The sequence below is a fragment of the Aedes albopictus genome, unplaced genomic scaffold (genome assembly GCF_035046485.1).
Source record: "Aedes albopictus strain Foshan unplaced genomic scaffold, AalbF5 HiC_scaffold_130, whole genome shotgun sequence".
Taxonomy (NCBI): Eukaryota; Metazoa; Arthropoda; class Insecta; order Diptera; family Culicidae; genus Aedes; species Aedes albopictus.
The window spans coordinates 27,371-42,289 of record NW_026916702.1 but is presented as its reverse complement, the minus strand read 5'-3'; the positions used below and the strand labels follow the sequence as shown (position 1 = coordinate 42,289).

General features: G+C 43.2%; 2 protein-coding genes across 2 annotated transcripts; both read right to left on the bottom strand.

Annotated features, from left to right (window-relative positions):
- Window positions 1-3,849: 3,849 nt before the first annotated feature.
- Window positions 3,850-12,031, bottom strand: LOC115265284 (uncharacterized). The gene is made up of 2 exons (XM_029869766.2): window positions 10,511-12,031; window positions 3,850-10,365 (listed from the first exon to the last, which is right to left on the bottom strand). Exons 1-2 carry the CDS (start codon window positions 10,571-10,573, stop codon window positions 4,435-4,437), a joined length of 5,994 nt encoding a protein of 1,997 aa, XP_029725626.2. The 5' UTR covers window positions 10,574-12,031; the 3' UTR covers window positions 3,850-4,434.
- Window positions 12,032-13,410: 1,379 nt separating this feature from the next.
- Window positions 13,411-14,919, bottom strand: LOC109426647 (nuclear migration protein nudC). The gene is made up of 4 exons (XM_019702172.3): window positions 14,701-14,919; window positions 14,337-14,629; window positions 13,712-14,266; window positions 13,411-13,647 (listed from the first exon to the last, which is right to left on the bottom strand). The coding sequence occupies exons 1-4, from the start codon at window positions 14,773-14,775 to the stop codon at window positions 13,596-13,598; spliced, it is 975 nt and encodes a 324-aa protein (XP_019557717.2). The 5' UTR covers window positions 14,776-14,919; the 3' UTR covers window positions 13,411-13,595.

Genomic DNA, 14,919 nt, shown 5'->3' with positions numbered 1-14,919 from the left:
TTAAATCTCCTATGATGATCTTGACGTCGTGGCTTGGGCAGCGATCGTACTCGCGTTCGAGCTGCGCGTAAAATGCGTCCTTGTCATCATCAGTACTTCCGGAGTGTGGGCTGTGCACGTTTATTATGCTAAAGTTGAAGAATCGGCCCTTGATCCTCAACCTGCACATTCTTTCGTCGATCGGCCACCAACCGATCACGCGCCTCTGCATATCGCCCATCACGATGAAAGCTGTTCCCAGCTCGCGTGTGTTGCCGCAGCTCTGGTAGATGGTATGATTACCTCTAAACGTTCGCACCATGGATCCTGTCCAACACACCTCCTGCAGCGCTACGATGCCGAACCCGCGGTCCTTCAGTAGATCGGCGAGTATGCGGGTGCTCCCAATGAAGTTGAGAGATCGGCAGTTCCACGTACCGAGTTTCCAATCGCAATTCCTTTTTGTTCGCTGGGGTCGTTGCCGTTGGTCTCGGTTCGTATTATTCTGTTGCTGATTTTCCGTTACAATGGTTTTTTACGGCTGGCTCGTAGGGCCTGACACCAACCCCCTACTTTCCGGAGGACCATAGTGCACAGTTGAGCTTAGAGTCCTTCCCTGGCACTCGGACGTAGATCAGCCGCCCCTAACATGGGGATCAGACGCTGTTGTGAGCCGCTCCTCCTGGAGAACAGACGCTCAGGTTTGCCGAAGCAAACCCCCCCTTCCCTGTCAGCCTACGACCAAAGTTCCCACCGGGGTTGGTTACCCGATCTTCCCTAAGGTTGCTCATAGTTTCCGGCCGGTACCGCGTGGAGGTAGGGATAGGAGTTGCTGGGCAGAGGCTAGTGGATCACAATGGGATCTGAATTGCGCAGCATACCCAGCCTTTACCGTGCCGTCAATTTAATTCTACATAGCTTAAAAAAAAAAAAAAGCTTTTTTTAAACATAGCTTAAAAAAATACAATGTCTTGAATGATCTAAAAACATTAACGAATAGATTACTTTGCGAAAATAAGACAACTCATTGCCATCTACGAAGATGTAAAAACTGCCCAGATACCTCAGTTTTAGAAGACAGTTTATTGAAACAACTGGAAGAAAACTTTGTTGAAAAGCTTTCATTCGAACAATGGGTTACCACTGACAGATGTGATTTAGAAACTATTGTAAAGCAAACCGATGACTTTGTTACATTTTTCAGCTCAAAATTAGAAAGTTTGATTCCGCATGATTTTGTAAAAACCGAACAATCCAATTTTTTGAAAACTACAAAACAGAACTTGCAAGATGGTGAATTTTTGGCTATTTGTGACTTTTCTGAAAATTACAGCTTCGTTTTGCAGGATGAAGTTCAATCACACCATTGGAACGTGCAACAGGCCACAATCCATCCTTTCGTAATATATTATACTGAAAATAGGCAAATTAAACATTTTAGCTTCATTATAATTTCAGAAGAACTAAGACATGATTCAGTCGCTGTTAATTTGTTTATTGATAAAATGATGAACTTTTTACAAATTGATCAAAATAAAAACATGAAAAAAATTTATTTTATGTCAGATGGTGCTGCTTCACAGTATAAAAACCGAAAAAACTTTTCTAGCCTTTGTAAGTTTAAGTCAAAGTATGGTATTGACGCTGAATGGCATTTCTTCGCAACATCGCACGGAAAAGGTCCATGCGATGCTATTGGAGGTACGATAAAACGCATGGCTACCAGAGCAAGTTTAGCCAAAGAACGCGAACACCCGATAAAGACTGCAAGAGAGTTGTTTAATTGGGCAAACAAACGAAAAGAAGAAGAACTTACAAAGTTGTCATTTTGTTATTCTACTACAGAAGAATACGAAAATATGTCTTTGCAGCTAAATAATCAATATAATAATGCAAAAACAATTCAAGGAACTCAAAAATTCCACTCATTTCTTCCTCTATCAGAAAATACAATAAAGGCAAAGCTTTATTCAAACTGCCCTGACAATGATGCCAAAATATTCGATATTGTTAAGAAAGTTGTGTAAACAATAATTTGATAAAAATACAGGAATAAAAATAAACTGATGTACAAAGTATAATGTTATTTTTTATTGCGCACAAATACCACCCCTGAAAAATAAGTCTTATTCGCTCTTTTGAATCTTGCTAATTGAGGAGCTTGCGATATGCAAGAGTTGAATGCACATTTTCAACACAATACCACTGGAAGAAATCATTGTTCCTGATAGTGGGATTTTGTAACTTGTTTTTCAAAATACTTTTAAGGCAGAGAATTTCACTCAAATCTTTAAGCTGTCAGTGTCATTTTAACTCAAAATTTTCCAATCTTTCCGAAAAAAATACTTTTGAAACTGGAGAAACACGGAGTACATTCGAAAAGGGCTAAAACTTATTAAGTTATCAAAAAAATCAATATTAAATTAGTAATATCTTCTAAACGGTGCATCTTAGAAAAATGTTACTGAAGTACTTTTTTCTTGCAAATTTGATGTACTTTCATAAAATTAGGGCGACAAACTTTTTTGACTTTACTTAATAGCTTTTTTTGAAAACCGTAATTTTTTAAAACATTTTTTTTTCATTGTAACCTATTTTTCTCCAGAACAACCCACTGTGCACTAGGTAGCATTTTCAGTCAGCTATAACATAAGGATAATAAAAAAATATTGACATGTCACTTTTGAGGGAAAATCTATATTTTAGTTCAAATCACAAAAACCAAACATATTTTTTTACCGTGCATATTTTCTCCATATAGCACCAACAATTGTCTAAAACTTCGCCGAAGACACCAAACCGATCGGACAAACCGTTTTCGAGATACAATTTTTTGAAGATATCATGTGCATTTTTCATAGGCCCTTCTCATAAGTAAGGCTAGATTCAAAATGGCGAACCAAGTATGCAAAACGGCGTTTTTGTTCCCCAAAAACTTGTATGCAAGGTTCCATGCAAATCAAAAAATACAAAAAATAAAAACTGGAAAAATTTCCCACTTGTTCGTGGAATCGCTCAAATTATTTTTGAAATATTTTGCAAACATGGGCGTATTAAAGGGTACATATTTCTTCATGGTTTCCATGTGTTTAAAAGTTTTTATCTTATTGCTAATTTTGAGAAAACTTTCCATTTTACGGTAGATCAAAAAGCTACCGTAGATGTCAGACTACTGATTTTCACTGAGGTATCATCGATCTACCCTAGCGATACCTTGGATAGCCTTGGATACGACGCTGATGATCGTTGTTTGTTGTTGGTTTTCAGTGCAATTCACCTTGCAAGCATACTTTGATTAGGCCTCCAGTTTCAATGATAGGATGATTTTCATGGCTGCGGTAGGACTTTGACAGCTGCGGTAGAACTCGGCGGCTACCGCAGAGTGGAAATTTTTCTAAAAATCCGCAATATTTCATTTTGCTCTGAAAATTAGAGGAAAACTTGATTTTATTTAGAAAATGTTAACAATTATAAGGTATCCCATATACATTCCCAATGAATATTTTGACAATAATTTTAGAGATCCTGTATGACAAAGACCTCCTTATTATATCCTAATCCAAAAAAGTTTAATTCATTAGGATTATTTCATTAAAAATCATCAAATACCGCAAAAAAATGAAATGTCGCATTTTTTTATGGGTCATACTGTAGCTGATAAAGTAGCCTAGGATTACCAAGGGTCAACTAACCCACTGGGCAACTTGGAGAACTGCTACGGTGGATTGAATGAAAAACATCGTTTTCCCATAGTAATTCCCATACAAACTTTGAAGGGCTTGTGCAGTCTCAATTTTCATCCAAATGAGCTCAAATTTTGGGAGAAGGCATTTAAGGGCGGACGGGACGGTCGGGTAAATATCCGCCATTGCTCTTGTTCCGGAGAACAAGAAGCTCTGGGCCGTTTCTTTCAGCAGCTCGCAACTCGATTAGGTTGGTGCGAAAACAGCTTTTAGCTGGAAATATATTTGTTGTATTCACAATTCTACCATGTCTTATAATACTCACAATTTTCGGTTTCGAGCGTTTTAGTTCTTCGCTTTTGCCTCAACGTTTTGTCCTTTGTGTAGTTGGTGTGTTTGTCACAATCTGTGTTATAATTCTAGGTTAAGTCGATGTAACTAGTTTTAAGGAACAACTTACTGTGATATATTTGTGATACAATAGTTTTAGTTTTATGTGTGGTTCAATTTAACGATAATCTTGAATCCAAATTTTAGCTACAATACAAATTTTAGATTAAGTTCAACAAATTTAGTTTTAATAGGTTTAGCAAATCCAATTTCACCTTGCACGTTTCTTTCCGCTGCTTGTCAATGCGACAATAGATTTTGACAAGCTTCTCCCTAATGACAGCTGTCAAAGGGCCTGCCGAAAAGATCAAGGGGCCAGTGATGCCAGTTGGTAACATCCTCCCCCCCCGTAAAACTGGCCATCGGATCAGTTTTACCCATTTTAGCCACTCTCTCTCACCTCCAAGACCGCCAATTTGGACACAGGCCTTCTCATCAACCCCCTCGCAGTTTGTACTATGGCTTGACGAATCCGTTGATCACTCCCAGCAACTACTTCCTTGACACGCCCGCGGATCCATTCGTTCCGTGTAGTACCGTCGATTACCAAGACGAGATCTCCTACCTCGATAGCTTTCTGTTCACCAAACCACTTGGTTCGTTTGGTCAACGTCGGCAGGTACTCTCTGATCCAACGTTTCCAGTAGGTGTTCAAATGCTGTTGAGTTGCGTTCCATGTTGCTTCAACCGCTGCTGCGGTTTGCTTATGTTTTTCCGATGTCGTATCTGCAGCGAAGTCCTTACATTCGATGTTCTTCAGCGGCAAAAGAAAATGGTTAGGAGTAAGAGCCTCGCTCTCCGCAGATTCCAGAGGTAGATACGTCAACGGGCGGCTATTCACTATGGACTCAGCCTCAATAACCAGGGTTTGCAATCCTTCGTCCGTCAGTTTTCGATTGCCGTCATAAGCAGCAAACATAGCCGTCTTTACGGAGCGCACCATGCGCTCCCACGCGCCACCCATATGAGGTGCTGCGGGAGGGATGAACAGCCATTTCGTGGTTGTACTTGTAAATGCACCTGCAAGGTTCTCATTTATAATCGAGATCTCCTTCTTCTGTTCATTCAGCAGTCGAGCCGCCCCTCGGAAATTGGTTCCATTATCCGAGTAGATCTCCAGGGGATCTCCTCGTCGGCATATGAAGCGTCGTACACATTCAATGCAGGAATTTGTCGTTAAGCTGCACACCACTTCTACATGAACCGCCCGTATTGTAAGGCAGGTGAATAAGGCGATCCATCTCTTGACGTTGCTTCGTCCAAATTTGACCAAAAATGGACCAAAAAAGTCAAGTCCTACGTAGGAGAAAGGGCGGACATATGCAGCAAGTCTTGCTGGCGGCAGAGGAGCCATCCGAGGAATACAGGGCTTCGCTTTGTCGATTCTGCACCGCAGGCAATTTTGGGTCACCTTTTTAACCGTAGGGCGCAATCGCGATACGTGGAAGCGTTGACGTACTTCGTTAACAACAGTCTCAAAATTAGCGTGACGGTATTTACGATGGTATTCGTCGATTAGTAGTAGTGTCAGCCGATGTTTTGGTGGAAGTATGATGGGGAACTTCATAGATAGTGCCACCTTGTTAGCTGTTTTAATACGACTATCCACTCGTAGAAGCCCTTGCTGATCCAGGTATGGACATAACGAGTGAAGATCGCTTGATGGTTTTATTGGGGATCTTCGATCAGCTGCCAATGCTGCCATTTCGTCCGGAAACACTTGCCACTGCACCGATCGGAAAAGTGTGATTTGCGCTTCCTGTAGTTCCTCCTTGGTGAGTATTCCTTGACGTATTGGTACACCGCTGCACTTCAGTTTAAGATTATTGGTGAATCGCAGGGCATAAGCCACAGTCCGCAGCACACGCTCCCACTTAGAGAATCGTTGATAATCGATTTCTAATCCAGGTACAACGACCTCACGATGAACGTGACACGGACGGAGTTCTTCTTCTGTTGCAGTAGTCGTAGAGATGAACTTCGAACTGGGCCATTCCTTCTCGGGTCTGCGTAGAAATTCCGGCCCTTTGAACCACTCACTTTCTGCTTGCATGCAAGGTCCTTTACCCCACTTTGTAGCCGCATCTGCTGGATTAATCTTCGTAGGCACCCACCTCCATTCATCTGCATCAGTCAGCGTAAGAATCTCTCCGATCCTGCAGGCTACGAATTGCTTGTAACGCCGGTGATCTGCATGTATCCAAGCCAGAACAGTCGAAGAATCACTCCATAGAAATCGTTTCGTAGTAGTTATCGTGTGCGTGTCGATAACGAATCGCATCAGCCTTGCTCCCAATACCGCTGCTTGTAGTTCTAGTCTTGGTACTGATAGAGGTTTCAGGGGTGCAACCTTGGCTTTGGCCGCAACCAGGGCGCAATCCGGCATTGTGCTTGCTGTTACTATTCGGAAGTAAGCGACTGCCGAGTAGGCAAGCTCACTTGCATCAACAAATATGTGGAGTTGTAGTTCTTCATAGCTACTCATGGTAGCTTGCCGAAAGTAACAGCGAGGTATTCTAATTTGGTCGATTGTTTTCACCGCATTGATCCATTTCATCCAGCGATTCCAGATGTCGTCACCAACGGGCTCATCCCACTGCGTTCCAACTCGCCAAACATCCTGAAGGAGGATTCTGCCATGCACTAAGACCGCACTGAGTAGACCCAGTGGGTCGAAAAAGCTCATGAGGCATCTCAACATTTGTCTTTTGGTAGGTTGTACGTTGCTGTCCATCAGTTGTTGTATATCTTCTTTCAGTTCAGTAGAATAGCACAGAACATCATCTCTCGTATTCCATAGCATTCCCAATACGCGTTCGCATTCCGATCCTTTGTCCAGGAACAAATTTTTGGTTTCATCTGTGCTGCTTTCTCCCAGACCTTCCAGAACCTGTTTTCCGTTGGTGAGCCAATTTCTTAACTGGAATCCTCCTCGGCTGTGGATCATCCTAACTTCCTGTGATACTCGTAGCGCTTCCTCTTCATTCTCGAAACTATCCAGGTAGTCGTCTACATAATGGTTGTCTACGATTGCCCGGACTGCCTTCGGATAACGATCGGCAAACTCTTCCGCATTCTTGTTTTTTACAAATTGTGCTGAAGCTGGCGATGATGATGACCCAAAGGTTGCTACGTTCATAAGAAAGATTGTAGGCGGCCTGGAGGGATCTGTCCGCCACAAAAATCGCTGGGAATGCCTATCTGTTTCGCATATTTCAATCTGGTGAAACATTTCTTTTATATCGGCTGAAACGCCAATCGAGAACTGCCGAAATCTTGACAGAACCGCCGACAACGACGCCAACTGATCTGGTCCTTTCAATAGAAGGGAATTCAGTGATATCCCCTCAACACTGGCAGCAGCATCCCATATGAGCCTTACTTTGCCCGGTTTTTTGGGATTAACTACTGCTCCCAGTGGCAGATACCATACCCGCCTGGGATCAGCACGATCGAGTTCAGCTTGAGTTGCTGCCCTTGCGTAACCTTTAGCTTGATACTCCACTAGTTGGCGGTGGATGTTTTCTTTCAGTTTCGGGTCACGATTCATCCTCCTCTCGAGGCATTCGAGTCTCTTCAACGCCATATTAAAACTATCAGGGAACTCGATTCTGTCGTACTTCCACAGAAGCCCTGTTTGGTATCGCCCGTCTACCTTTTTTGTGGTTTCCTGGAGAATCATCCGGGCCCTTTGATCGTCTGTTGATTCCAACGCCACCTCTGATTTCGCCCCAACGTCTTCCACGGTAAAGTATTCCTTCACCAGATTATGTAATTCTCGATCCCCTACACAAGAACAAGTGTGCACATTCACCACATTCGACGATGAACTGTGGTCTTCTCCTCCGTAGATGCACCATCCTAATCGGGTCTTCACCGCAACCGGCTCGTATCTTCCACCTTCTTTCATGTTCAGCGGCACAGTCAAATTTAAGTTGTCCACGCCCACTAACAACCGCGGTACAGCATTCTTGTAACTGGTTATCGGCAGACCTTTAAGGTGCTGGAACCTCTTGACGAGATCGCCATAATTTAAGTTCTGACTAGCAAGACCAAGATTCTGCACTGTATGGGCAATCATTTCCATCCGTTTCTTGTCACCCGTACCAGTTATCGATAGGTGTACTACCTCCGAGTTGGATTCTGATCGTGTCATGTTAGCGGTCCACGTCAGACAAAGAGGCATCGATGATCCCCTAATTCCTAGTTCATTTATAAGCTCTTCCTCGACAAGCGTGAATGACGAGCCGTCATCGAGAAATGCGTAGGTCTTGACTGAAGTTTTCGGGCCGTAGAGCGTAACAGGAACAATGCGGAATAACGTAGATTGCTTCGCGGGTCGATGAGTGTTGTTGCTTGCGGTTCCCTTGGGCGTTCCATCATATGACGTCCTGGTGCTTCGATCCGAGTGCAGGAGAGGATGATGACGAAACTCACACCCTCCGACTCCACAACATCTGCTGTAGCGGCAGCTTCTCCTCCCATGAGCGTTCAAACAGTTACGGCACAGTCCGTTGGACTGCACGCACTTCCATCGGCCGTCCACGGAAAATGATCTGAATAATTCACATTCTGTCACACGATGCCCTGATTCGTCACATACACAACACACTCTATCTTCTTGCACCTTTTCTTCTCCGTTTCCGTCATGGGCGTTGATGAATCCTTTTGGCTTCCCTTTGTACTTGTCCGATGTACTCGGTTTAAGTCCGGCAGCATAACCCGTCACTTTTGTGGCTGAAATCACGATCGACGACATGAACACACCAAAGCTCTGCAGGTTCACCTCCGGGCATCTTTGCAGAAAGGATGCCCACTCCATTTTCGTGTGGGCAGGGAGCTTCTCTACTAACTCCATCAGCAGCGTTGGATTAGAGAGATGAGTATGCTGACCAGCCGCTTCCAGATGGTCGCAAAGACTTTGAACGGCCATACCGAACTCTATTAGCGTCTCGAGTTTTTCTGCTTTCGGGGCTGGAACCGATCGAACCTTCTGAAGAAGCGCATTTATCAGCAGCTCCGGACGTCCATACAGTAACTGCAACGTGTTTAGCACCTGGGGAACAGTATCCGGAAGCAACAGGCGGCTCCTGACAGCCTCATACGCATCACCTTTTAAACTCCGTTGCAAACGAGCAAGATTTTCTGCACTGGTATAACCACACGCGAGCGTTGTATTGACAAAACTACTTATGAACATGGGCCAATCCGCGGGGTCACCATTGAACGACGGTAAATCGCGGGGCATCACTTGCCTTGCGGCTAGCTGCGAGGGGGTGGGAATGTATGACGGCGTACCCAAGGATCCCAAGGCATTGACAGAGACTGGGTATACGTTTGCCTGAGTTGGAAGGTTCAAATTATTGAAATTTGGGCCAGTGCCAAGAGTGGCATCAAGTTTTGGCACATCATTGGTAACTTTGTTCCATTCCGAAGTAGAAATTTGAATGGATTTCGCCGGCTGCCCTGGTTGCAAAGGGACAGTTCCAACGGAAGGCATTTCAGGGGCCGTAGGGTGGCCTAGGTTGGTATTGCCGAACCTTTTCGTAATTTCTTGGATCCACTGATCGTAATTTGAGGTGAGAGTTTGATTTTTGAGCGACTTACCTGATGGTTTTTCGGGGGGGAGAGGAGTATCTTGTTTACCTTTTTGTAGGCTACCTACTTCATCATTCCCAATCCTGGTAGAAGAGAGATCTTTGGGCTTCGATTTAGGAACCGCTCCCGTATATCGAGGCGGCGCTTCGGAACCAGACGGTTGCTGATGAATCCGAGTAGGATTGGCCGTTTGGAATGCCGCTTGCACAGCCGCTTGTACCGCTGCGTTGATTGCCGCTTGCATTGCGGAAGAAATAGCGGCTGGGTTGAGGGAGGTTACGTCCTGTACATTTCCCTGGCGATGTGGGTCGGTAGCTGCAGCTGCTTCCCGGTCGGCTGTTTGACCTTTGGCGCTAGTCCCGTATCCGCCGTGTGCCTCGACCCATTCGGCGGTCCGTTGATCGTCACGGCGGTCGTTTACCTTTTCTTGATGTAGTAATTTCCTCTCCTTTTCGAATGCTTGTCGTTCATTCTCGAGCTCCTGCCGAGCCTTTTTAAACTGTTCTTCCATTGCCCGCAGGCGAATTTGCATCGCTGCTACCCTGCTGCTAGATGAGGATGCGCGAGATGACACACTGACGGGGGAACAAGCTTCACACGTGAACGACCGGTCGGCTACTGAGTCATTTACGCCAGCGCACAAATAATGCCACCAGGCATGACAGCGGTCACACTGAACGTAGTTGTCGTAGGAGTCAGGTCTGTTGCAATAGGCCTTTTCATGTGACAGATCCGTGCATGCATTTGTTTACAAAGCTTGAACAACAGCTGCTAACAAGAACGTGTCATCTTCATAGAAGAACTGTCAAACGCCAGAACAATCAGCTGATTTAAGACGTCAAATGAAAAGGCCCATGGGCACAACTACCCTGTTTTTCATTTTCCACCGGTTCCTTCGGTGCTCCATTGTCCGCAGAGGCCATGGCGAAAATTCTAAAAGGTTTTGTTCCGGAGAACAAGAAGCTCTGGGCCGTTTCTTTCAGCAGCTCGCAACTCGATTAGGTTGGTGCGAAAACAGCTTTTAGCTGGAAATATATTTGTTGTATTCACAATTCTACCATGTCTTATAATACTCACAATTTTCGGTTTCGAGCGTTTTAGTTCTTCGCTTTTGCCTCAACGTTTTGTCCTTTGTGTAGTTGGTGTGTTTGTCACAATCTGTGTTATAATTCTAGGTTAAGTCGATGTAACTAGTTTTAAGGAACAACTTACTGTGATATATTTGTGATACAATAGTTTTAGTTTTATGTGTAGTTCAATTTAACGATAATCTTGAATCCAAATTTTAGCTACAATACAAATTTTAGATTAAGTTCAACAAATTTAGTTTTAATAGGTTTAGCAAATCCAATTTCACCTTGCACGTTTCTTTCCGCTGCTTGTCAATGCGACAATAGATTTTGACAAGCTTCTCCCTAATGACAGCTGTCAAAGGGCCTGCCGAAAAGATCAAGGGGCCAGTGATGCCAGTTGGTAACAGCTCTGTTGCTATTAAGATGGTAATCTCAGATTCTACTTCATATTTTGCAACAAAAACCTATCATTGTGTATGCTCACTTGCACTGCACATGCTGATTGTTTTTCATCATCTTCAGTGCAATAGAACTCGAGATTATCATCTTCAAAATCGCGAGGCAAATTGTTAGAAAGAGAGGCAAGATAGGAAAAATAACACGGCGTCCCGTTTCACCTTAATCTGGTTAGGAATCGAATAAGCGGTGTGGAGCAAAAACGATTTTTTGAACCACGCTAATCATTACCTTCCATGTTACTCGGAAAAGCAGATGAATTTTGCCGCATTTCCGCGGGAAACGACCAAAATGCTTAAGTTGTCCACTTTACCCCCACCACCCCTTGGCGATTCTTTGCTTTGATCTTTATCAAAATAATGATGGATTGATTGATTGATTGATTTGTCTTTATTAAAGAGACTTTCAGCCCTTGGCTGGTTCGTCTCTAAAATAATGATGAAAGAAGAATGACAATATTACTCTTTTCCATTACTGCTCGTTCTTTCTATCCATATTATCCCAAATGACTTATCAGCTAATGGTCTATTGATTCGTTGGACAACCTAATCCACAAAAATTGTGTGGCTCATCGAACTATTGTAACCGTCATTTTGTACTTCGGGGTTTAATAGTGACGATTAAAGAAGAGCGAGATCGTTGCTAGGTACAACTGAGTTCAATTTCTCTGAATGTAGGACATATCTACAAGTTTCTCATGATGCAATGTCGCTGGGAACCCACCTAGTGGGTTCTTCCATTTCCCCGAATACATGTTATATCTACTGACACAACACCTTCCGCCCAAGGAAATTGCTTAATGTCATTCTTCTGATATTATTGATAATATTGGCTTTTAAGCTAATGGTCTATTCAGTCTATTGATTCGTTGGACACAAAACTTGTGTGGCTCTTCAAACAAGATGAACTTTTTTCTTGGAAACGGATCATTGGAAAACTGGCATTTGTGGAAAAGTAACTATTAAATATACGTTTTTAATTTAATGTAACTTTAGTTGCTTACACTACAGTTCGTGATGGATTTTGGGAAAAAAGAAAGACTTGTTGTTCAGTTAACAGTCGAGCGTAAAAAGCGGGCGTGCTATTGCTCGCACTCTTTATTATTAATTTGTGTAACACATTACAATCATTGTCGTACACGGCGTGTGTATGGGAAAAGTTTATAACAAAAAAATGGGCATCGTCAAATTTTTCGCTATTTAAAAATAGAGGCTTTTAGCTTTCATTTGCAGGGTCCCTCAAAAAAATCCACCGAGGGATCCCGAACAACTTTTTCAGAATACTGTTTTTCCCCATACAAAATGCACGGTTCCAAATTAATCCCTATTTCTACTTAACAAACATACCCAATTTTTGTATGAATAAGTTCCCCCGATGGAATATTTCGATGTTAGGCTTGAATGAAAGCTGGTAGCGTCAACTTTCACGTAGCGTAAAAATTTGCGATGCCCATTTTTTTGTAATAAATTTGTTCTACCAGACACACAGTGCGTAGTGTAAGATTAAGGATGGCATACACCACAGTGACATAATCATGAAAAATAACACCTTCGACCAAAAAAAAGAATTACTCTTTTTGTAATACTTTGTGAGATATAACAAACATTTAGACATAATTTTGCTAAAAGTCATACATTGATTGATTGATTTGTCTTTATTAGAGAGACTTTCAGCCCTTGGCTGGTTCGTCTCTAAAAGTCATACATTACAAAGAGGGATATATTACTATGTTATGTAGTGTGTTAAGCGTTTCACAGTAAAATTTCTAAAATAAAGTATTTAATCCATGTCGATAATCAATCTTTCTTGTGATGCACCCTCTTTTATGTTACTAAACTTTTCTGGGAAATGGTACATTCTGAGGAATGTTGATGAGGGGTGTTATAGAATCGTCCTCGGTATGCTCCAATTTAAACAGGATAAAAATTCACTGATCAGCCTTGCGGAAATTGTAGAAAACGGAAATCGGCAAAACGACGAATTCTCTAGATAACTTTGTGTTGACTTCACTAGAGGAACCGGTGCCTCGCATATGAGTGGAGCAATGTCCTGCCCGAATATTTATAAAATTTTAGCAATTTACCCTACTGCCGAGAAACGCATATCTGTCCCATTTGCATAGGAAATCCAGCAAAGATGGGACTGATATGCGATTCACGGCAGCCTATGTATTGCAATTTCTAAAATTTCCAAATTTGGTTTGTTTCGGATACAAGAAATAGTAATCAATGTATGTTGTTGAAATTGTATTTGAATATATCCTCGAATCGTTAGAATGCAATAATGTATTCAAATAAGAATTGTTGGTTAAAATACCTTAATGAAAATCATTTGAAGCGTACAAATCCTCCCTCTTCAAGTGAAAGATAATCTAACACGTTTGTTTCTGTACAAATCTGAATCCGTAGAATTAAGCCTAAGTAAACTTACATTTGGAGAAGTCCATTTCCGGATGCTGTTCCATGAACCTGGAAAAAAAATTGCAAAATTAAATACAGCCCTTTAGTGGGTTATTCACATCGTTTGACTCACTTTTTCAGCACGTCCTGCTTCTTCTGTTCATCACTGGTTGGCAGTCCCATCTCCTTCTGCCGTTGATCGAACATCATCTTCTCGACCATGCCCCGCGTCTGTCCATCCAAATCGGACAGCTTGGACGATTCCGGGTTGATCTTACGCGTGTTGATCTGTGGATCGGTCTCCACCAGCCTGTTCCACCAGTTCATCTGATTGATCTTGTCCAGTGTGACCACAACGGTGTTTTTATCCAGGTGCCACAGGGATTCTTCCATTTTGACTTCTGCGTGCAATTCACCATCGATGACCGGCGGGTGGCCCTTCAGACCAACCTTGAGCGACTTGCGTTGGATGTTTACTACTACGTCCTTGGCTTTAAGTGTGAACTTGACATCGAACGGCACGCGGAGTTCCAGCTCCTGAAGCGTCTGAGTCCAGGAGTACTTCTCCAGATCGCACCCATTTCCTTGATTGGGTTTCAGTTTCCCCTTGTCTTCTGGTTCCTCATCATCGTCCTTTTTCTCCTCTGCGTCTGGTGTGGCCGCAGTTTCCGGTTTAGATTCGTTGCTCCTAGATACAAAATTAATCATCGTTATATGCTTTGTTACCAAGGAAACCGCAAAACCAAACACCCCCTTACTTTTCGGCAGCGATTTCCTGCTGCATTTTCTCTGCCTCGGCATCGGTGAGCTCCGTGATGGCTGCTGACTGTTGTTCCTGCTGAAGCCGTTCTTCCTCTTCCTTCTTCCTGCGAGCCTCCGCCCGTCGGCGTTCGGCTGCTTCCCGTTCTTCGCGCTTCTTACGGGCCACTTCCTGGGCAATCTCCGCTTCCTTTCGGAAAATCTTCAGCACTAGCTTTTCCCAGTCGCCCTTGTCCCCTCCGGTAAAGAAGTCTGTCTTTCGGTTTAGGAACCCGGCGATTGTTGCGAGGAGCTGGAACCAATTTTTGTGATTCAGCAAATCGCCTAGGCGTAATTGAGGTTAGCCAATCGATAAGTACTTACGTCTGGAACACCGCCCGGATGTTGCTCTGCCAGGGTGAACAACACCTGGTCGAACTTTCCTTCGTCTGTGGACATGTTGAGGAGCTGATGCTGGTTGAAATTTACACTAAACTTGAGCTTTATTCACAGTTTTTGCATCAAAAAACGAGAAAATCAAATCACCACGGTGATTGTTGTTTGGATTCTGCCAGATGCTTCGAGATTTCGTCGGCTTGCGCG